This window comes from Ovis canadensis, chromosome 12 (assembly GCF_042477335.2).
Source record: "Ovis canadensis isolate MfBH-ARS-UI-01 breed Bighorn chromosome 12, ARS-UI_OviCan_v2, whole genome shotgun sequence".
In the NCBI taxonomy this organism is placed as follows: domain Eukaryota; kingdom Metazoa; phylum Chordata; class Mammalia; order Artiodactyla; family Bovidae; genus Ovis; species Ovis canadensis.
Window position 1 is genome coordinate 86,588,759 of NC_091256.1, and position 21,822 is coordinate 86,610,580.

Sequence of the window (21,822 nt, forward strand, 5' to 3'; positions counted from 1 at the left end):
GAGACAACGGAACAGAAATGCACTCCAGCCACAGAGAACAAAAGAGCGGCTGCCGGAGGAGGGGGTGGAGGGAGGAATGAATTAGGGGAGTGAAACTAGGAGGTACAAGTTTCCAGTTATGAAAGAAAGAGGTTATGAGGAGGAAAGCGGGAAACTAGTAGTAACTGTGCAATAAGCTCGTATGGCGGAGAAGGCGATGGCACCCCACTCCAGTACTCTTGCCTGGAAAATCCCATGGATGGAGGAGCCTGGTGGGCTGCAGTCCATAGGGTCATGAACAGTCGGACATGACTGAGCGACTTCACTTTCACTTTTCACTTTCCTGCATTGGAGAAGGAAATGGCAACCCACTCCAGTGTTCTTGCCTGGAGAATCCCAGGGACGGGGGAGCCTGGTGGGCTGCCGTCTATGGGGTCACACAGAGTCAGACACGACTGAAATGACTTAGCAGCAGCAGTAGCAGCTTCGTATGGTGACAGATGATTAATAGACATCATGGTAATCACTTTTAAGTATATAGAAATATCAATCCCTATGTGATGTGCCTGAAGAAATTTAGTTTGTAGGTAAATTATTCTTCAATTAAAGTAAGAAACCTAATGTTACAACTTAAGGAATTAGTGAAAGAAGATATCAACCCAAAACTACCAGAAGGAAGTAAATAACAAAGATTAAAGCAGTAAAATAGAGAAGAGAAATTAGTAGGGGATGTCAATGAAACCAAAAGTTGGTTTTCCAAAAGAGCAAAAACACTGACAAACCCTTAGCTAGATGGACTAAGAGAAAAAGAAAAATCTAAATTACCCAAATCAGAAATTAAATGGGGATATTATCACTTATTTCTACAGAATTAAAAATATTGAGATCTCTATGAATAATTTTATGCCAACAAATGATAGCCTATATACAACAAACAAATCCATGTAAACACAGTATCTACCATGACGTCATTAAAAAATTATAACATTTGAATTGACTATGACAAGTGAGTAGATTGAATCAGTAACCAAAAATCTTCCATTAATAAAAAAAGTCTTGGATCTGATGCTTTTCAACTCTTTAATTCTGCCAAATGTTTAAAAGAGAAGTTACATCAATTCTTCTGAGACGGGGATTTGAAGATGGCTGAGAAGTGAAGCATAGAGACCGTCTCCCTCCCCACAAATACGCCAAAGCAAACCCGCACCTGGAGCAACTTCCACAGCACAGTGGAATGCTGGCAGAGACCCCAGCCTTCAAAGAGGCAAGCTAATTTCCCTGTAACAGGGTAGGGCAAAAGAAATTTAAAAAGGAGACAAAGGTATAGGGACATGACCTGTGCCTCTGGGAGGGAGCTGTGAAGGAGGGAACATTTCCACACACTAGCAAATCCCCTAATGGGAGGGGATAGGGGTGAGCTTCAGAACCTCAGAGGGGAGCCCGCAAACAGGTCCTTGGAAAAAGAAGTGGAAAGAATTCACCACAGACCTCAGTGCTGACAGCACTTCCCAGTCTGAGACATTTGTTTGCCTGCCTGCCGTGGTGAGTGGTGGCTGGGTGTTGAGGCTTGGGCTTTGGAGACTGGGCCATTGGGAGAGGACTGGGGTTGAGGGCCATGATGAAAGCCTGAAGGGCCCCGTGCAGCACAGCTGAAGGATTCCAGGGAAAAGTGTGCCAGCCAGAGAGGTAAGAGATCATTGCTGTGGGGACCTTCCAACTCTGTGGGCTTGCAGACAGCAAGACACTGCCTTCATGAATGCCAGAGGTGAGATGGGCTGGGGTCTGTGGTCCCAGAGGTGGGCAAGCAGGCTGGCTGCCACCAAAGCACGTGCCAGAGATAGGGGACAAAGTGCCATGGCAGACCCCCGCCCCAGAGGTTGGCATGACGTCCACCACAGCCTCTACCAAGCTGTCAGCAGGCAAAAGTCACTGCCCGTACCTGTGCTGCTTGGCGCTGCCAAGGGACTCTCGACCTGGGGCCAGTTTCCCTGGGGGAGCAGACAACTGCCTGAGGCTGTACTAATTTCCTACAGGTCTCTGCTGCCACAGGTTTTCCTTGCACATCCCAACTGTGTCCGGCATATTGCTCCCTTTGCCCGGACTGACTAAGCAAGTGAGTTCTAATAAGCCACAGCCTTTGCCGCCATTGCCTGGGTGGGGAACACACACCAGAGGATGGTCTATAAAAGGAGATGGGACCAAAACCAAGACTGAGCACCAGGGACTCAGAGGAAGGGAATTCCCTGTGTAGCCCCAGGAGCAGCCAACTAAATCCCCACAATTAGCTTAAGGCTGTGGACTGTGAGACTTTGTAAGCAAGTAAAAGCTGGAGTAAAACCAGATCTGAATCTGAGTTGACCCCACAGTGCCCACAGCAGGTTTCAGAGACCTTCCTAGAATTTTTGGAGGCCTTTCTGAGTAGGCAGACTTACTGGAGCTCTCAGTGTGACGTGGACATGGACAAATGAAAGCCACAGGAAAATATTCTTACTACAGTCTTTCTCTATATATTTTTTCTCTCTTCTTTTTTGTATTGTTTTATTGTTATTCTTTACTACTGCTTTTATTTTTCCTTTACTTAACGCTTTTTGCTTTTAAATAAATTTTAAAAATGGTTTTCCTATTTCCACAGTACTTTCTCATTATATTACAGTTTTCCCCATGTTTTTGATTCTGTATTTCTGCTAGTCTAGTTTCTACTGTTTGTTTTCATTTATGGGTTTGTTTATGGTTTAATTGCTCTTTTCATTTTTTTGTTCCCATTTTCATTCTTTAAAAAATAATTTTGAGTTTGTGAGTTCGATAGTACGTTATTACACGTTAAGTGCTGCTTTTAATATTTGCCTTGGGCCTTTGTTTGTTTTAATTTTTCTTTTTTTTTCTGTCTTTTTCTTTCTCTTTCTCTTCTGTGCTGTATGGCTTGTGGAATCTTGGTGCTCCAGCAATGGGGTCAGGCCTGAAACTCTGAGATAGGAGACCTGATCCATGATGAGAGAACTTCCAGCCTCATGGAATATTAATTGGCAAGAAGTCTCCAAAAGGCCTCCATCTCAACCATAAGACCTGGCCCGACACAAAGGCCAGCAAGCTCCAGTGCTGGACACTTCATGCCAAACAATTAGAAAAACAGGAATAGACCCCTACCCATTAGCAGACAGTCTGCTCAAAGCCATACCAAGTTCACAGACATCTCAAAATACACTACTGGATGTATAGCACTGCCCTTTAGAGGCAAGATCCACCTTCAACCACGATAACAGGAACTGGCACTCCCTACCAGGAAAGCAACCCCACCCATGGGAGACAGACATCACAAGTAAGAGGAACTACATCCTTGCAGCCTGTGAAAAGTAGACCCAAGCACAGTAAGTGAAACAAACTAAAAAGACAAAGAAGCGTGTAGCACATGAAAAAGCCTGGTAAGAACTCACAAGACCAGACAAATGAAGAGAGAATACGCAGTCTACCCGAAAAAGTTTAGAGTAATGGGAGTAAAGATGAGCCAAAATCTCAGAAATAAAATGGAGGCTTAGACAGATAGGATGGAGGCATGGATAGAGAAGATACGAGAAATGTTTAATAAGGACTTGGAAGAAATAAAGAATTGTCAATCAGCAATGAGCAAGGCAATAGCTGAAACAAAGAGTACACCAGAGGCAGCCAATAGCAAAACAACTGAGCCAAAAGAAAGGTAAGTGAGCAGGAAGATAGAATGGGAGAAATAACTGAAGGAGAGAATAAAAAAGAATGAAAATAAGAGAGGACAGTCTCAGAGACCTCTGGGAAAACATTATGCAAACCAACATTCAAATTACAGAGGTCCCAGGAGAGAATGAGAAAAAGAAAATTATAAGAAAATATTTGAGGAGATTACAATTAAAACCTACCTGACCTGCCTCTTGAGAAACCTGTATGCAGGTCAGGAAGTAACAGTTAGAACTGGACATGGAACAACAGACTGGTTCCAAATAGGAAAAGGAGACCATCAAGGCTGTATATTGTCAACCTGCTTATTTAACTTATATGCAGAGTACATCATCGGAAACGCTGGGCTGAAAGAAGCACAAGCTGGAATCAAGATTGCCAGGAGAAATATCAATAACCTCAGATATGCAGATGACACCACCCTTATGGCACAAAGTGAAGAGGAGCTAAAAAGCCTCTTGATGAAAGTGAAAGAGGAGAGTAAAAAAGTTGGCTTAAAGTTCAACATTCAGAAAACGAAGATCATGGCATCTGGTCCCATCACTTCATGGCAAATAGATGGGGAAACAGTGGAAACAGTGTCAGACTTTATTTTTCTGGGCTCGAAAATCACTGCAGATGGTGACTGCAGCCATGAAATTAAAAGACGCTTACTCCTTGGAAGGAAAGTTATGACCAACTTAGAAAGCATATTAAAAAGCAGAGACACTACTTTGCCAACAAAGGTCCGTCTAGTCAAGGCTATGGATTTTCCAGTAGTCATGTATGGATGTGAGAGTTGGACTACAAAGAGAGCTGAGCACTGAAGAATTGACGCTTTTGAACTGTGGTGTTGGAGAAGACTCTTGAGAGTCCCTTGAACTGCAAGGAGATCCAACCAGTCCATTCTAAAGGAGATCAGTCCTGGATGTTCATTGGAAGGACTGATGTTGAAGCTGAAACTCCAGTACTTTGGCCACCTCATGGGAAGAGTTGACTCATTGGAAAAGACCCTGATGCTGGGAAGGATTGAGGGCAGGAGGAGAAGGGGACGACAGAGGATGAGATGGTTGGATGGCATCATCCACTCGATGGACATGGGTTTGGGTGAACTTTGGGAGTTGGTGATGGACAGCGAGGCCTGGCGTGCTGCGGTTCATGGGGTTGCAAAGAGTCAGACACGACTGAGCGACTGAACTGAACTGAACCTTATTTTCTGTAAGTAACATCTTACTTACCCCTGATTACAAACAAAGTGAGCCTGTGAACCAAACAGAACACTTCCATTGACGAAGTAAACTTGACCATTCACTGGATCTCCCAGATTAGGACATGATTTTCCTAAGAGAAAATATTAAAAATTTGTTGGTTTACAGCAATTCCAAAAAATAGATTTAAATCAAATTCAAAATTCTACAATTCTTGTTTGAACCCATGGGGATCTTATTATTCATTTAATTATTATTTCCTTTCCATATTATATGGCGAAACATGATTCATATCTACCCAGGTAACCAATTGCCAAGAAGATTATTCTCTGGGGATTTTTTAAGCCTGAAAAAATGCATTGCCATCTAAAACCTATATTCAATGAGAAAACCATCACTGAAGCAGATGAATACATGCACTAAAAGGTGTGAAACTCTCCAGACAATAATAAAAAAATAAAGTTTCCTTACTCGTACAGGCCTCCTCGAGAGCTGACCATGTATTGTCATCCTCACAAACAGCAGATCTGGAACGAAGAGGAACTATGGGCTTGAAACCTAGGCGACAGTCATATTGTACACGTTCCCCGGGACGATACCTGGGCTTAGGCGCACCCCGGAGCCTCATAGTTTCAAACCTTGGTGGATCACCACAGGCATCTAGGAATAAAGAGAATAAGAGGATAAAAATAAAGTAGTTTATTTCATCAGGCGGGGACTGTGGCCTGGCATCAGGTAGGTAGTACAGAATAAATCGAAAGATTCTTGGCAAGGTTTTAAATGACTGTTCTTGCTTTTACCCAAGTGGTAATTGCAGCAAAGGATGTGTCTTGCTTATTTTAAATGATAATCTATGAGATTTTGGTTTGTTGAGGATTAAGGCGAAGTTTCGTTCAACACTAAATTGAAGAGATAGCATCAATGTTTTTGGTTTTGAAATATGTTTATAGGTATGTGTCCTTCCCCACTTCTTTCTAAATTCAGTATTTTGACATTCACCTCTCCTCTAAGAGGTCTTCTGTAGTCTATGGCACTCTGCTCAGATTATGCTTCCATAGTTTGAAACACAAACCTATGATCACCTATCACTTTGGGCTCAGTTTCCTCTCAGAAAGCAAGGCCCTAGAGGGCAGAGAGCATATACCTTCTTTTTGTACTACGTCCTTTACACCCTGGGTGCTCAAGACATACTATGGCAAGAGGTAAATATCAAATAAGCCTTGTGGATATCAGAGATCAAAATAAATATTGACTAAAATATTTAAAATTATTACTTCCTCTTATGTGTTTTGTATTAGTGAATTGAGCATTTTGCAAATAAATGGAAACCTTGAAATATGCAAACTAGTACAGCCACTATGGAAAACAGTGTGGAGATTCCTTAAAAAATTGCAAATAGAACTGCCATATGACCCAGCAATCCCACTGCTGGGCATACACACCGAGGAAACCAGAATTGAAAGAGACACATGTACCCCAATGTTCATTGCAGCACTATTTATAATAGCCAGGACATGGAAACAACCTAGATGTCCATCAGCAGATGAATGGATAAGAAAGCTGTGGTACATATACACAATGGAGTATTACTCAGCCATTAAAAAGAATAGATTTGAATCAGTTCTAATGAGATGGATGAAACTGGAGCCGATTATACAGAGTGAAGTAAGCCATAAAGGAAAACACCAATGCAGTATACTAACACATATATATGGAATGTAGAAAGATGGCAATGATGACCCTGTATGCGAGACAGCAAAAAAGACACAGATGTGTATAGCGGACTTTTGGACTCAGAGGGAGAGGGAGAGGGTGGGATGATTTGGGATAATGGCATTGAAACATGTATTCTATGATGTAAGAATAGAATCACCAGTCTATGTCCGATGCAGGATACAGCATGCTTGGGGCTGGTGCACAGGGATGACCCAGAGGGATGTTGTGGGGATGGAGGAGGGAGGGGGGTTCATGCTTGGGATTGCATGTACACCCGTGGTGGATTCATGTCAATGTATGGCAAAACCAATACAGTATTGTAAAGTAAAATAAAGTAAAAAGAAAAAAAAAGAAATATCAAATTTTATTACTTTGAATAGCCTTAGTAAAAATTGGTTTCTTGGATGTTCCAGTAGTAATAATTTAATCTTCTTTCACTGATTAATGAATTATGCATTCCCTTAAATGCCCCCTGCAGTAGCTCTTTGGGCTGTTTATCCAATGCATCCGGACTGTAAAGCTGTTATATTGTTACACTTTTAGAATTTTTTTTTACCTCTGTCCTTTTTTTTGTAGGGGCGGGGTGGTTCTTCCCTAGAATAGTGTTGTTCCTACTTCAGCAAGTCCTCTTCCTTTTAATTATCTGTGCTCTTGAAAATCTTATAAATCTGTTAGAAAATAATGTAAAATATTATGGTGGAGACACATTGGTTAAAGTCCTGAAGTGCTAAAAGGATGCAGAAGCCTCTCCTATAAGGTTATAGGACCTAAGGAGATGGGAGATAGACTATTTTGATCCCTGAGGGAAATTTTCTTTCTTATTCTTTGGGTCTAGGTCTTTAGATGGAAAGACTAGTCAAGAGAGAACTCTAAACAAGTGAATGTTATCCTCCTTTTTCATCATTTTCTAAATTCTAAGCTCCTCTCTTGAAATTCGGTCCAACATTTCACTACACCACGTGCTGAAATCCACTTTTGGCAAAATGTTTTCAACATTTCCAGCATTCTGGTCTTAATATATGAATTCTCCTCAATCAACTGCCGAAAACAAAAGCAACAAACAAACAAACAAAAAAGATGTAGTTATTAAAAACTTTGCAAAGATCAGTACTAAAGAGCCTTTTGAAGGAGAAAGAGGAGAGTGAAAAAGCTGGCTTGAAACTCAGCATTCAAAAAGCCAAGATCACGGCATCAGGCCCCATCACTTCATGGCAAATAGATGTGGAAAAAGTAGAAGCAGTGACAGATTTTCATTTTCTTGGGCTCCAAAATCACTGCGGACAGTGACTGCAGCCATGAAATCAAAAGATGTTTGCTCCTTGGAAGGAAGCTATGACAAACCTAGACAATGTGTTAAAAAGTAAAGACATCACTTTGCTGATAAAGGTATGTATAGTCAAAGCTATGGTTTTTCCAGTAGTCATGTACGGATATGAGAATTGGACCATAAAGAAGGCTGAGTGCCAAAAAACTAATGCTTTGGAATTGTGGTGCTGGAGAAGACTCTTGCAAGTCCCTTGGACAGCAAGGAGATCAGACCAGTCAATCCTAATATTCACTGGAAAGACTGGTGCTGAAGTTGAAACTCCAAAACTTTGGCCACCTGATGCGAAGAGCCAATTCATTGGAAAAGATCCTGATGCTGGGAAGGATTGAAGGCAAAAAGAGAACCGGGGGGGCAGAGAATGAGATGGTTAGATAACATTACCGACTCCATGGATGTAAATTTGAGCAAGCTCTGGGAGAGAGTGAAGGACAGGGAAGCTTGGTTTGCTGCAAATCATGGGATTGCAAAGAGTCGAACACAACTTAGTGACTGAACAAGAACAAAAAGATCAGTATAGTGTTGAATTTTATTAATAACATTAAATATACTGAATATTCATCATCATTTTGCAATAGGAAAAAAATGGATTAGAAATGCAATATGATTCCTATTAATAGATACAAATATATAACATCATTCAGAGTTTCCTGGAACCAAGAGAGAAATCAAGTTAATAGCATGTCCATAATTAAATTATACAAGTGTCATTTGTTTATGTATTTGATTTCACTACCTATCTCAAAACCATATCATGAAAGAATTTCTAATAAGAAAAGAAAAGAAATGTCAATGTGATGGTTTAATCCATTCAGCTAACGAGTATTTCTTCCCACTAACAAGCATCATGAAAGGCACACTTTCAACTATATACAGTTTGGAATGTATGCTTTGGTAACCGGTTGAATACAAGGTTTAAACACTGTAATGATTGAGTCCAATATCATGCTTTTCAATTACCAAATTTCTTCTCTTACTCAGAATACTGAATTCTTTACTCCTGTGAAGATTTTCAAACTAAACATTTCTCGTTTCAGAAAAATAGTGACCAAGTTTTTTTTCTATATAATTTACAATATAACAATTATTAGGTTTCAATGCTATACATTAACAGCAGATGCCATTATATAATATGATAGGCTGCATCATAAAATTCCCTAATTTTCCAGATGAGTTTCAAGAAGATGAAACAGTCTCTACTACATATCACCTTCTGTACACTTAGAAAAGTCGTGCAGAGACTTTCTACCTGCTCACTAAATTTAAACATTACTCTGGTACTCGAGCACAAAACCAGATCCCTGCCCAGGTAGTACCTTCAGGAAAATTCTGGTCTCTGATCAAAGTGAAATCTCATTGAGACCTGACCATCTTGCCCCCTTCTCTCATTGTCTACACAAACTATTTTTTTTTAATGAATATAAAAAACAAAAGTTTATTGAAATTAATGTCCAAGCTTGATTAATGAACTTTTTAGAAGGCTGGCACAATGCTTGTAAGCAAGAACATCTATATTCTGTAACACTGCACACCTTTTTATCAAACTTGGAAAATGTGCTACAAAATCATGGTTCCAGTCGGTGGGGAAGATGAAACTGGATGGTAGATGCATCATCAGTTGTAAAGAAAAGACACTGAATCCAAGTCTTCAGAAACAATTCATGACTGTTTCTTACTTTTTGTCTGTTTGCCTTCCTTTGCAGGTAGGCCCCCAGCAGGTAGGTTGGGGTATAAAAGGCTTAATGTTTTTATAAAACATCACATACAGTATTTTGATCAGTTAGAATTCACTCCTATACATGGTTAACTTACTTCTTCGGAACTTTAACATGCATAAAAAGTATGAGGGTAACTAGGTGGAGAAGGAGATGGCACCCCACTCCAGTACTCTTGCCTGGAAAATCCCATGGACAGAGGAGCCTGGTAGGCTGCAGTGCATGGGGTCGAGAAGAGTCAAACACGACTGAGCAACTTCCCTTTCACTTTTCACTTTCATGCACTGGAGAAGGAAATGGCAACCCACTCCAGTGCTCTTGCCTGGAGAATCCCAGGGATGGGGGAGCCTGGTGGGCTGCCTTCTATGGGGTCACACAGAGTCGGACATGACTGAAGCGACTTAGCAGCAGCAGCAGCAGGTGCAGTAAGGCAGGAAGAGAATGATTCAACCCATTAGAAATTAAAAGATTTTTTCCCCAGCAGGTGGCACTACAGCACAAGTCTTTGGTTTCTCTCCTCTGTGCTGCCTCTGGCAATATCTGCAAGTGGGCACTTTCATCCTCCATTGCCTCTTTCACAGGTCTTGCCCAGTGGCCACCTTATTACTTTCGATACGTCTTGGGTGTTGGTGCCTTGCTGCTGCCAGCGTCAATGGCATCACCACGTGGGGCACAAGGATGGTGACTTCTGCTGCCTCCAGGATCCTGAGTTACAGCCTCCACCACCAAAGAGGAACTGGGAGGGTGGGGGGAGTGGGTGAGGGGCCCCACCCAGCACACGTTCTTACCTGACCTCCAAATGAACTTCCCAGCCCCACACAAAGCAAGCAGTAGCTTCCTGGGCCCACACTCGGCACCACTGGATGGCCACTTCTACAAAGTACACACTAGGGAACACTTTGTGTGGGCTCCCCTAGCCCAGCCAAGCCCCAGGGGCACAAACACCCCTACTCCCAAGTTATCAAACTGCCCAGAGAATATAGGGCAAACCCTCCCCACAGGCACAAGAGCAGCCTAACTACATTCCCAGGCACCTGAGCAAACCGTCACCACCAGCGCCAGGTCAGCAGTCCTGTGGTTCGAGTCTGAGTGAACTCCGGGAGTTGGTGATGGACAGGGAGGCCTGGCGTGCCGCGATTCATGGGGTCTCAAAGAGTCGGACACGACTGAGCGACTGAACTGAACTGAACTGATGAGAACTGACTCGTTGGAAAAGACCCTGATGCTGGGAAAGATTGAAGGCAGGAAGAGAGGGGGACGGCAGAGGACGAGATGATTGAATGGCATCACCGATTCAATGGACATGAGTCTGAGCAAACTCCAGGAGATGGTGAAGGACAGGGAAGCCTGGTTTGCTGCAGTTCATGGGTTTGCAGAGTTAGATACGACTAGCGACTGAAGAACACCAGCCTGGCCCTTGGTAAGCCTCAGCTTCGCCCATCACCCCGCACCGCTGAGTGCCCACCGCAAGCAAGACGTCTCTTCCAGCGCTATGTGGTCCCTACTCCACGCAGCACGACCCGCGGACGCGCTGGTCACGCTTTCTACCCCAATTCCTTATGACCCCGGAGTGGACCCAGCCCCGCGACTCTCACGAGAGACTAAAAGCAAATCTCGTCCCACCCTCGGTTCCAGTCGGCCGGCCTCGCGAGCCGCTCCGGTTCCCCACCAGGGAGCACACTCTGCAGGCTCCTACCGGAGACTGTGGGCAGCAGTAGCACGAGGACCACCAAAAGCATCCCTATGAGGCACCAAACAAAGGGGACTCCCGGGGCGACCAGGAGGGGCTTGCGCGATACGAAAGCCTCTGTCACTTTCGGGGAGACCAGCAGGAAAGCTGAGCCCAGACGGTGGACCTCTGAGCTCGGCTGCCAGACGCAACAATCCCCAGACTCACAGGCGTCCGGAGCTGTAACGCGGTGGGGCGTGACTGGGCCGTGCCGGGGGCGGGGTTAGTGTCTAGCGGGGCCAATGAGCGGGCTGCAAGGCGGGGCCTCGGCGCCAGGAGCGGTCCCGGCTCCTGGAGGGGCGGTCCCCGCGCTTTAGGGGCGGTTCCTGCGCCGGGCGGGGCGGGGCGCGGCGCTACAGAGGGTTCCCCGTGGACGCGGAGACGTCGGCACACGGCGCGTCTCTAGTTCCTCTGCCTGCAGACCTGAAGGAGGGCCGCGGCGACTCGGCGGGAATAGCTGGTTCACCGGCTATTGGTGAAAAAACTGTTAACCACCTTACGCAGGAAGGGTGGAAAGGAGTCAAGGGCTGGCGTGGTCATCATTGTCCTTTTTCCGGAAAAATCAAGCGTCACGACCTGAAGATAGAAATCTAGAGCTTAGGCAGTGGTCAGTGTGGGACCGACACCCGTCATGACTCCCTTTGGGACCCGGGGCCCTCCAGATTGTCAGGACACCTGGGCCCGCCTTGCTCGGTCTTTGCCAGTAGTCAGGCATCATTCACGACAGTATTTGAAATTTCCGTGGCTGAGCCTCTCATGGCCGGGTAGATTCCAGAATCACGAAAGGTTTGGCCATCGCTCTCCCAACTGCTAAAATCCGTTTGTTCTACCCTATGTTCCCAGGAGAGCATATCTGGGAAAGTAAATGGTTAAACAACCCCGGGCCGTTAGCATAATGGGTCTTAACTCTGTGGAAGCCTTGCTATTGAGGGACTAAACGTTTTATGGAAGATGAAATATACATACACGAAAAAGGAAAGAAAGGTGCATTAAGGGCCAAATTCTTGGAAGCAATGAATGTCATTATAGTTGGGAGGAGTAGGAATTGGTTGGGTGAAATGGATAAAGGGGAAAACTTTTCTGTTGAAACACTCTTACACACAATGCTGGAAAATTAAGAGTGAGCACAGTTTATGTGTAAAGTTGTAAGTCAACCTGTATGACTAGTAGAAGAAAAATGAATGTAACCTGACTGGCATTAAGGAGCAAACAAAAGGGGCTGCCATTTTCTTATTACTTGGCAAAGAATAAAAAGGTTAAGCAGTGTGAGTAAATGTGTTGAGGGGACCAATACCCCCAAACTTTTAGTTTTTAACATAACATTTTTGTATGTTAAAAGTTTTCATACGGACATGACTTTTAAATCATCAGTCCCATTGAGAATTTATTCCAGAAAAATCACCAAGCCATTATACTTTGGAGAAAAATTTAAATCCTATGTGTCTAGCAGAAGTCTTAAGGATTTTATGATAGGTAGTTTACAGCATGGAAGTCTGTGCAGCTGTGTAAAAAAATATGAATGTGAGAAACTATGATATATTTTAAGTGGAAAAAGAAGGCTCCAAATCACTACATAACTTGTCATTCCTTCTATTGAAATAAAAGTCCTACTTGATACACATAAAGGGATTAGCAGGAAATATTCCAGAATTAACTAGTAGTTGATAGGATTATGTATATTTCATTTTCTTTGTGCTTTTCAGCTTTCTGTATTGACCCTATGTTACCATTTCTAATCAGGTAAAGGGAAAAAAATATTTACATGTGACCGGCATTTCAAATGTTCATAGAATGGTGGGGACAAAGCCTGCATCATATAGAATAAAGCAATGAGAGGATGGTGAGGAAATGGAAATTCTCCCTGTAAAAGTCAAATGCATCAGCTGGAATTACAATACTTGATATACATTTCAGCAATTTTATATCTGAAATATACTAAAGATATTCTGGGGTACACAAACCATGGGATTTCTTCTTCCTCCCAGAACAACACAGTTTTTTTTAATTCTTGGAAGAGCTTATAAAACTCAAAGTGTGGGTGTGATAAAAAACATCTTACTGTCTTGTTTTTGTGGCCTGTGGGTTTCTCTAATTGTGGCATGCAGAATCTGGGGTGTGCAGGCCGGTAGTTGTGAAGCACGGGTTTGGTTGCCCCATGGCACGTGGCAATCTAGATCCCGAGACCAGGGATCAAACCTGCGTGTCCTGCATTGGAAGGTGGATTCTTCACCACGGACCACCAGGGAAGACCACACCTTAGTATCTTGGATTAAAAAATCCAGACTTTCTATGATAACACAACTAAATGAGATATAAGGAGACATACGAAAGAAAATATAATGAGAGGGCATTGTCATTTCTTTTAATTCTTACGGCTGTGAAAGATTGATATAAAGGAAATGTTTTGTGGCTCAGTGTTGGCAATACTTTATGAGAAGAGGGAATCCTTTTATTGTTCTCTGCAACCATCTGTACACAATATTCCATCTAAAGTATATATCATAGAGCTGAAATAACTTATCTTTTATTTTTAGGCTTGAAAGTAAGTTTCTTTTTAATTTAGCATGGTTTTCTATTTACAGATGATAGATTAGATTCAAAGGTTGTGTTTACTGAAACTTTATGACCAGTGAAATTTCTGCACCTAGGATCCATCAAATCATTCTAAGTATAATTGAAGACTTCACATTGATTTCTGAAATTATTTTTGACCCAACGGAGGTTCCATTTGAAAGATTTTGGGCCTCGTTCCCTATTTTTCTGAACAAGCTCCGTGAGGCAAAGGTGTAGTTTTCTTGCTGTATCTCCAGTACTGAGACAGTTCTAGACCTATACTAAGGGCATAAAAGTACCCACTAGATACTGAAGGAAATAAATGAGTGTTGCCATCAAATGCATTTAACATGTGTCTGTTGATCCTCCCCTTGCCTGGATTTACCAAATTCTGGGAAATTCTGAGAAATTTTGATTTTAATAAGGTTAGACACTAAAAACAAAGCAGGATTTTTCTCTGAAACGAATGACCTACAACTGTCTGCACAGAAAACTTTCCTAAATCAGGCTGACAAGCTGACCTACGAAGTGAATCTGTTCACTGTTTAACACTTAGCCTTGAGATCATTTTAGTGACAGAGTTCAAAGGGAGGGTATTGACTGTGAACTTCCTAAGGTCCTGAGGGGAACAGAACTCAGGGGTCTAGGCTTTGAGTGAAGTAGGGGCTTAAACACTAGTGGTCTCTCCAACAAACTGCCAACAGGAAAATGAGGAGAGAATGGAGAACATGACTGATGGTAGACCAGGTTTTCAACGATGCGGTAGCTCTCCTGCAAGTTTTAGGAATGGTGGTAAGTAGAGGGAGGTGTCTGGGGATGGTCACTCAATTAAAGTGATGTTAGATGATCCTTTGCCTCTCAGTGGGTATATTTGCATTCTGCTTTTCAGAAGTGGGCACAGCAGCATAAAGGGATCTGTGCACGCTCTCAGAAGGGGCTTGCCCCTCTCTGCAGGTTAGGCATTTGCGGAAACCTGAAAGAGAATGGCTTAGCAAAGCACAGTTAAGCCTCCTTTCTGATGTTGGTCCTGGGAGCCCCGCCACCTCTGCTTGCACCTGGTAGGCGCCTGCCAGACCTCAGGAGAATCACTGCGGAGCCACACCCGACACAGGGATCCGAACCGCCAGGCACAGAGAGGAAGGCCTTGCTCAGAAGAACCACGCGCTCGCTTTGTTTCCTCTTGGCTTTCGGAAGCTTCACACCGAAAATATGTTACAAGCCATATTCCAGAAGCAGCCTTGCAAAGAGAGTATCTTTTATTCCTTTCTCATTATAATGGTGGAGACAGTACATTTAAACATCGTAGACTTTAACTTACAACTCACACACAACTGTGCAGAAAGGCAAATGAAACAGAAAAAATTAGAATGCTATCACTAGGAATAACTTCAAGACCCATTGTTCCAATTCCTGCTTTTCAGATGAAAATGTAAGGCCAGAGGTGAGCAGAGCCTCTCAATAATACAAGCAAAGTCAGGCAAAATAGTATTTTACCCATAAGTTAGTATAGGGCTGCCGTCTATGGGGTCGCACAGAGTCGGACACGAATGAAGTGACTTAGCAGCAGCAGCAGCAGCAATATATAAAATATTCCCTATAGATAACTGAAGTTAAAAAAATTATGTGTCTCTAGAAATTACATTTTTTCCCTTGAGAAAGTGTGAATTGATACCGCCTATTATTGTGACAGCATATTCTTGACACAGCATGCATTGCTCTATTTGGAGAAATATATTCTGGTCTTAAAAGAATAATACCTATTTAAAAATAACTATTTAACAAAAGTATGTGCATTAGGAAACATATGAAGAAAGATTATCAGAAAAAGAATTAAAATATTGATTAACAGTGATTATCACTAGGTGCTATAATTACACATAACTGACAGTTTTACATGTCTTCCTCATGCATTTTCCAAATTCTCCTCAATTACCCTTCTGTATTGAAAATATTAATTAAAATATTTGACAATAAGTAAGAAAAATGACTGGGCTTCCCTTGTTGCTCAGCTGGGAAAGAATCTGCTCACAATGTGGGATACCTGGGTTCGATCCCTGGTTTGGGAAGATCCCCTAGAAAAGGGAAAGGCTACCCACCCCATGGCTGTATAGTCCATGGGGTCCCAAAGAGTCAGAAACGACTGACCGACTTTGACTTTCACGTCACTTTCACAAGAAAAATGACAAGCATGTAAACAGAAGTCCTGGGTGACATCTTTCTTTAAGTCATTGTTCAGTTCAGTCTCTCAGTCGTGTCCGACTCTTTGCGACCCCATGGACTGCAGCACGCCAGGCCTCCCTGTCCATCATCAACTCCCAGAGTTTACTCAAACTCATGTCCATTGAGTTGGCAATATCATCCAGCCATCTCATCCTCTGTCATCCCCTTCTCCTACTGCCCTCAATCTTTCCCAGTATCAGGGTCTTTTCCAATGAGTCAGTTCTTTGCATCAGGTGGCCAAAGTATTGGAGTTTCAGCTTCAGCATTAGTCCTTCCAATGAATATTCAGGACTGATCTCCTTTAGGATGGACTAGTTGGATCTCCTTGCAGTCCAAGGGACTCTCAAGAGTCTTCTCCAACACCACAGTTCAAAAGCATCAATTCTTCAGCACTCAGCTTTCTTTATAGTCCAACCCTCACATCCATGACTCGGAAAAACCACAGCTTTGACTAGATGGACCTTTGTTGGCAAAGTAATGTCTCTGCTTTTTAATCTGCTATCTAGGTTGGTCTTTGTAACTACTTATAAATCCTAAGTGTAGTTTTCCCTGACTAGATAATCTATGCTTTCAGCACAAGAGAAGAGGGTGAAGGGGTGGCCAGAATCCAGAGTAAGGGGAGGAGCTTCGCTGCATGCTGGGAGAGCTTCCGCGCCTTCGAGGGCGCATGCTCGCATTTCTGTGAAGTCACTTCAAACATTTTATGAGCCTCAGATCTCACTCTGGTGACGTGAATTGGCTCCTTCCCAATCAATATTTTAATCTGAGGTGTTTTTCAGCTTTGTAGTACTTTGTTAAGAAAGGACACTGAAATAACAGATTTTCATTCAGATGAAAGCATGATGAACAACTGAGTTACCTAGAATTAATAGGCTAATAATTAGAGCCAGACATCCTGGAATATGAACTCAAGTAGGCCTTAGAAAGCATCACTACAAACAAAGCCAGTGGAGGTGATGGAATTCCAGTTGAGCTCTTTCAAATCCTGAAAGATGATGCTGTGAAAGAGCTGCACTCAATATGCCAGCAAATTGGGAAAACTCAGCAGTGGCCACAGGACTGGAAAAGGTCAGTTTTCATTCCATTCCCAAAGAAAGGCAATGCCAAAGAATGCTCAAACTACTGCACAATTGCACTCACCTCACACGCTAGTAAAGTAATGCTCAAAATTCTCCAAGCCAGGCTTCAGCAATACCTGAACTGTGAACTTCCAGATGTTCAAGCTGGTTTTAGAAAAGGCAGAGGAACCAGAGATCAAATTGCCAACATCCTCTGGATCATGGAAAAAGCAAGAGAGTTCCAGAAAAACATCTATTTCTGCTTTATTGACTATGCCAAAGCCTTTGACTATGCGGATCACAATAAGCTGTGGAAAATTCTGAAAGAGATGGGAATACCAGACCACCTGACCTGCCTCTTGAGAAACCTATATGCAGGTCAGGAAGCAACAGTTAATACTGGACATGGAACAACAGCCTGGTTCCAAATAGGAAAAGGAGTATGTCCAGGCTATATATTGTCACCCTGCTTATTTAACTTCTATGCAGAGTACATCATGAGAAATGCTGGTCTGGAAGAAGCACAAGCTGGAATCAAGATTGTTGGGAGAAATATCAATAACCTGAGAAAGGCAGATGACACCACCCTTATGGCAGAAAGTGAAGAGGAACTAAAAAGCCTCTTGATGAAAGTGAAAGAGGAGAGTGAAAAAGTTGGCTTAAAGCTCAGCATTCAGAAAATGAAGATCATGGCATCTGGTCCCATCACTTCATGGGAAATAGATGGGGAAACAGTGGAAACAGTGTCAGACTTTATTTTTTGGGGCTCCAAATCAATGCAGATGGTGACTGCAGCCATGAAATTAAAAGACGCTTACCCCTTGGAAAGAAAGTTATGATCAACATAGACAGTGTATTAAAAAGCAGAGACATTACTTGCCAACAAAGGTCCATTTAATCAAGGCTATGGTTTTTCCAGTGGCCATGTATGGATGAGAGAGTTGGACTGTGACGAAAACTGAGTGCCTAAGAATTGATGCTTTTGAACTGTGGTGTTGGAGAAGACTTTGGGAGTCCCTTGGACTGCAAGGAGATCCAACCAGTCCATTCTGAAGGAGATCTGTCCTGGGTGTTCATTGGAAGGACTGATGCTGAAGCTGAAACTCCAATAGTTTGGCCACCTCATGTGAAGAGTTGACTCATAGGAAAAGATCCTGATCTGGGAGGGGTTGGGGGCAGGAGGAGAAGGGGACGACAGAGGATGAGATGGCTGGATGGTATCACCGACTTGATGGACATAAGTTTCGGTAAAGTCCGGGAGCTGGTGTTGGACAGGGAGGCCCGGTGTGCTTCGATTCATGGGGTCGCAGAGTCGGACATGCCTGAGCGACTGAACTGCCTGACTGATACACGTGCACTGTGCTGAGTGCTAGAAAGTATGGCATATACTGAAACACTGAGCAGAAAAGAGAAAGATTACCTGACTTTTCGGCGTGGCTCCTTTGTCAGCAAAAGAGTGTTCATTAGAGTTGAGCAATTAAATAAAAAGAGCTTCATTCCAGAATACACACAGGTCACGTATATCACACAGTGTGATTCCTGTGCCAGTAGCATTAAAGTTCTGAGACCCCATTTCTAATGAGCCCCCCAGTGAGGCTGCTACTGGGCCTGGACGACACAGAGAAACGAGGGTGTAGAGTTACTGACGTGCCCACGCTCTTTAGCTTTGAAAAATCACCAAGCTTATTGAGAAATGTTTCACCTATTCAAGATAGCTGGATTTTTGAAAGACTGCTCAGCTATGTGTGTGCAAAGAATGTGGGGGTAATAACCTAGCTTTAGTTTGCTTTCCTTTTAAAAAGGTGAATGTTTTTATTACGTTATTTGCACTGTTGAATGCCCACTCTCTCTCCAAAATTGCATTTGTTGTTCATTTAAATTATGATGAAAAATGGCCACAAGGTTCAAGCATTCTGCTGTAGCTTTCTGTTTCTTAGCTCCCAATTCAATTCCAAACATATACAAAAGCAGAGAGAGAAGGTAATGAACCCAGTGTCCCCATCACTGCATTCAACAAATGTCAACATATGGATAATCATATTTTATCCAGACACTCCATTTTTCCCTATCAGATTTATTTTTAAAATACTCACTGACATTATGTCGTTATTTGTGAATTTTTGATTTCTCAATTTTTTTAAAGGAAAAAATGTAAATTTAGGTAACATATAACATTATATAAATTTCACTTGTGAAACATTTTACTCCTAGCTCTGTAGTCCTAAAGCGTGCTCGCCATCAGAAATTTAGTTTCCATCTCTCATCACACAGCCGATCCCTTTGCCCATTTCACTCTCCCCTCTACTCCTCCCCTCTGCGAACAGCTCCTCAGTCTCTGTATATGCCTGTTTCTTTTTGCTTGGTTTATTCATTTTGCTGGTTTTTATATTCCACATGTGACGAAACCGTATGTATTTATCTTCTCCATCTGACTTTTTTCACTTACGTAATACCCTCAAAGTTCACCCATGTCGTTGCAATTGTCAAGATTTCATATTTTTTCCTGGCTAGGTAGTATTCTCTCTCTCTCTCTCTCTCTCTCTCTCTCTATATATATATATATATATATATATATATGTATAATATATAGATATAGGAGAAGGCAATGGCACCCCACTCCAGTACTCTTGCCTAGAAAATCCCATGGACGGAGGAGCCTGGTAGGCTGCAGTCCATGGGATCGCTAAGAGTCGGGCACAACTGAGTGACTTCACTTTCACTTTTCACTTTCATGCATTGGAGAAGGAAATGGCAACCCACTCCAGTGTTCTTGCCTGGAGAATCCCAGGGACGGGGGAGACTTGTGGGCTGCCGTCTGTGGGGTCACACAGAGTCGGACACGACTGAAGCAACTTAGCAGCAGCAGCAGCAGCAGCAGACATACACGTGTGTGTGTGGATGATCTGTCCATTGATCTAAGTGGGGTATTAAGTCCCTATTATTATTTTTTTTGCTGTCCATTTCTTCTTTTATCTATTAATATTTGCTTTATGTGTTTAGGTGGCCAATCTGATATATATATATATATATATATATATATATATATATATATATATATATTTAAAATTCTATATTTTCAACTTGGATTGATCCCTTAACCTTACGGCTTTCTTTGTTTCTTCTTACAGTCTTGTGTTAAAGTCTCTTTTGACTGATATGAGTATTGCTACCCTGGCTTTATTTTGATTTTCATTTGCACGGAGTACCATTTTCTATCCTCTTGCTTTCTCTGTGTGTGTGTCTTTGGATCAGAACTGAATCTCCTGCAGGCGGAATATATATATGTGGGTCTTATTTTATATCTATTCAGTCAGTGCATGTCTCTCGATTATTTAGCCCATTTACATAGAAAGTAACCATTAACAGGTATGTAATTGTTGCTATTTCATTATTTTGGTTATTTTTTAAGTTCTATTTTATATTTTTTCTTATTTCGTCCTCCTCCTCTGTGACTGGATGACTATCTTTACTGTTAGTGCTCCTAAAGGAAATCAACCCTGAATATTCACTGGAAGGACTGGTGCTGAAGATGAAGCTTCAATATTTTGGCCACCTGATCGAAGAATTGACTCATTGGAAAAGACCTTGATGCTGGGAAAGATTGAGGGCAGGAGGATAAGGAGGCAACAGAAGTTGAGATGGTTGGATGGTATCAGTGACTCAATGGACATAAGTTTGAGCAAACTCCAGGATAGGTTTAATTAAATTTATCAAAGAGCTTTTACTATCTAAATGGTAATTACGTCAATCACAAATTCTTTGTGTTTGATCACCAAAATCATAAAATAACTGCATTAACCAAGTTAGTAATTAGTTACATTTTGCTGGAACAAAAACTGAGCTATGATTGTTACTGCTGTCTGTGACTTGCTCATGTGATTCCAAACTCCGGGAGATGGTGAAGGACACAGAAGACTGGTGAGCTTCAGTTCACGGGATCACAGTCGGAAACGACTGAATGATTAAAAAAGAACAGCAGCTGCAACACACCTCCGCTGGTGGGTGAGGCTGGTATTGGGGCTAGTACTGGCCCACTGGTGAGTGAAGCTTCTTCTCAGAGTCTCTGGTTGCAGGGTGTCTGGTGTGTTAGGGCTTGTTCTGGTGCACAGATGTGTGGGGCGTGGACACTCTGATGGACAAGGCCATGACCTCGGCAGTCCAGTGCTCAAGCGGTCTTAAGGCAGCCAGCCTGCTGGTGGTTGGGGCTGTGTCCCTGCCTTGCTTGCTGCTTGGCCTGAGGCATCCCATCACTGGCGCTGACAGTCTGGGGAGGGGGGTTGGGTCCCGAAGCTAAGAAGCTAGAGGGAGGAGCTCCATTGCCAGCGTTCTCGTGATAGAACGAGCTCCCCCAAATGACTGCCACGAGGCTCTGTGTTCCCAAGGTGAGGTACAGTTGCATCCTGCCTCTCTGAGACTCTCAGGATCACTTCAAATGATTGCTTCTGCCTTGGGTACCAGAGTGTGTAAGATTTTGTGTGTGCCCTTGAAGAGTGGAGTCTCTATTTCTCACAGCCCTTTGGGTCTCCCAAATGGAAGTTCTCTGAATCCTAAAGCCAAACATTCTGGAGGCACAACTTCCTGGTGCAGGACGCCTGGGCCGTGGAACGTGATGGGGCTCAGAACCCCTGCTCCTTGG

General features: G+C 42.8%; 1 protein-coding gene across 1 annotated transcript in view; it reads right to left on the bottom strand.

Moving 5' to 3' along the window:
* The window catches only part of LOC138415858 (membrane cofactor protein-like), a 44,971-nt gene extending 23,386 nt beyond the window's left edge, over positions 1 to 21,585 (bottom strand). Inside the window, exons 1-5 of the mRNA XM_069544397.1 lie at positions 21,409 to 21,585; positions 11,713 to 11,824; positions 11,323 to 11,535; positions 5,343 to 5,531; positions 4,902 to 5,004 (exon numbers count right to left, since the gene is read on the bottom strand). Of these exons, the coding sequence (XP_069400498.1) occupies positions 4,902 to 5,004; positions 5,343 to 5,531; positions 11,323 to 11,535; positions 11,713 to 11,824; positions 21,409 to 21,585 (794 nt within the window). The remainder of the gene's footprint in view (positions 1 to 4,901; positions 5,005 to 5,342; positions 5,532 to 11,322; positions 11,536 to 11,712; positions 11,825 to 21,408) is intronic.
* Between the last annotated feature and the right edge of the window lie 237 nt (positions 21,586 to 21,822).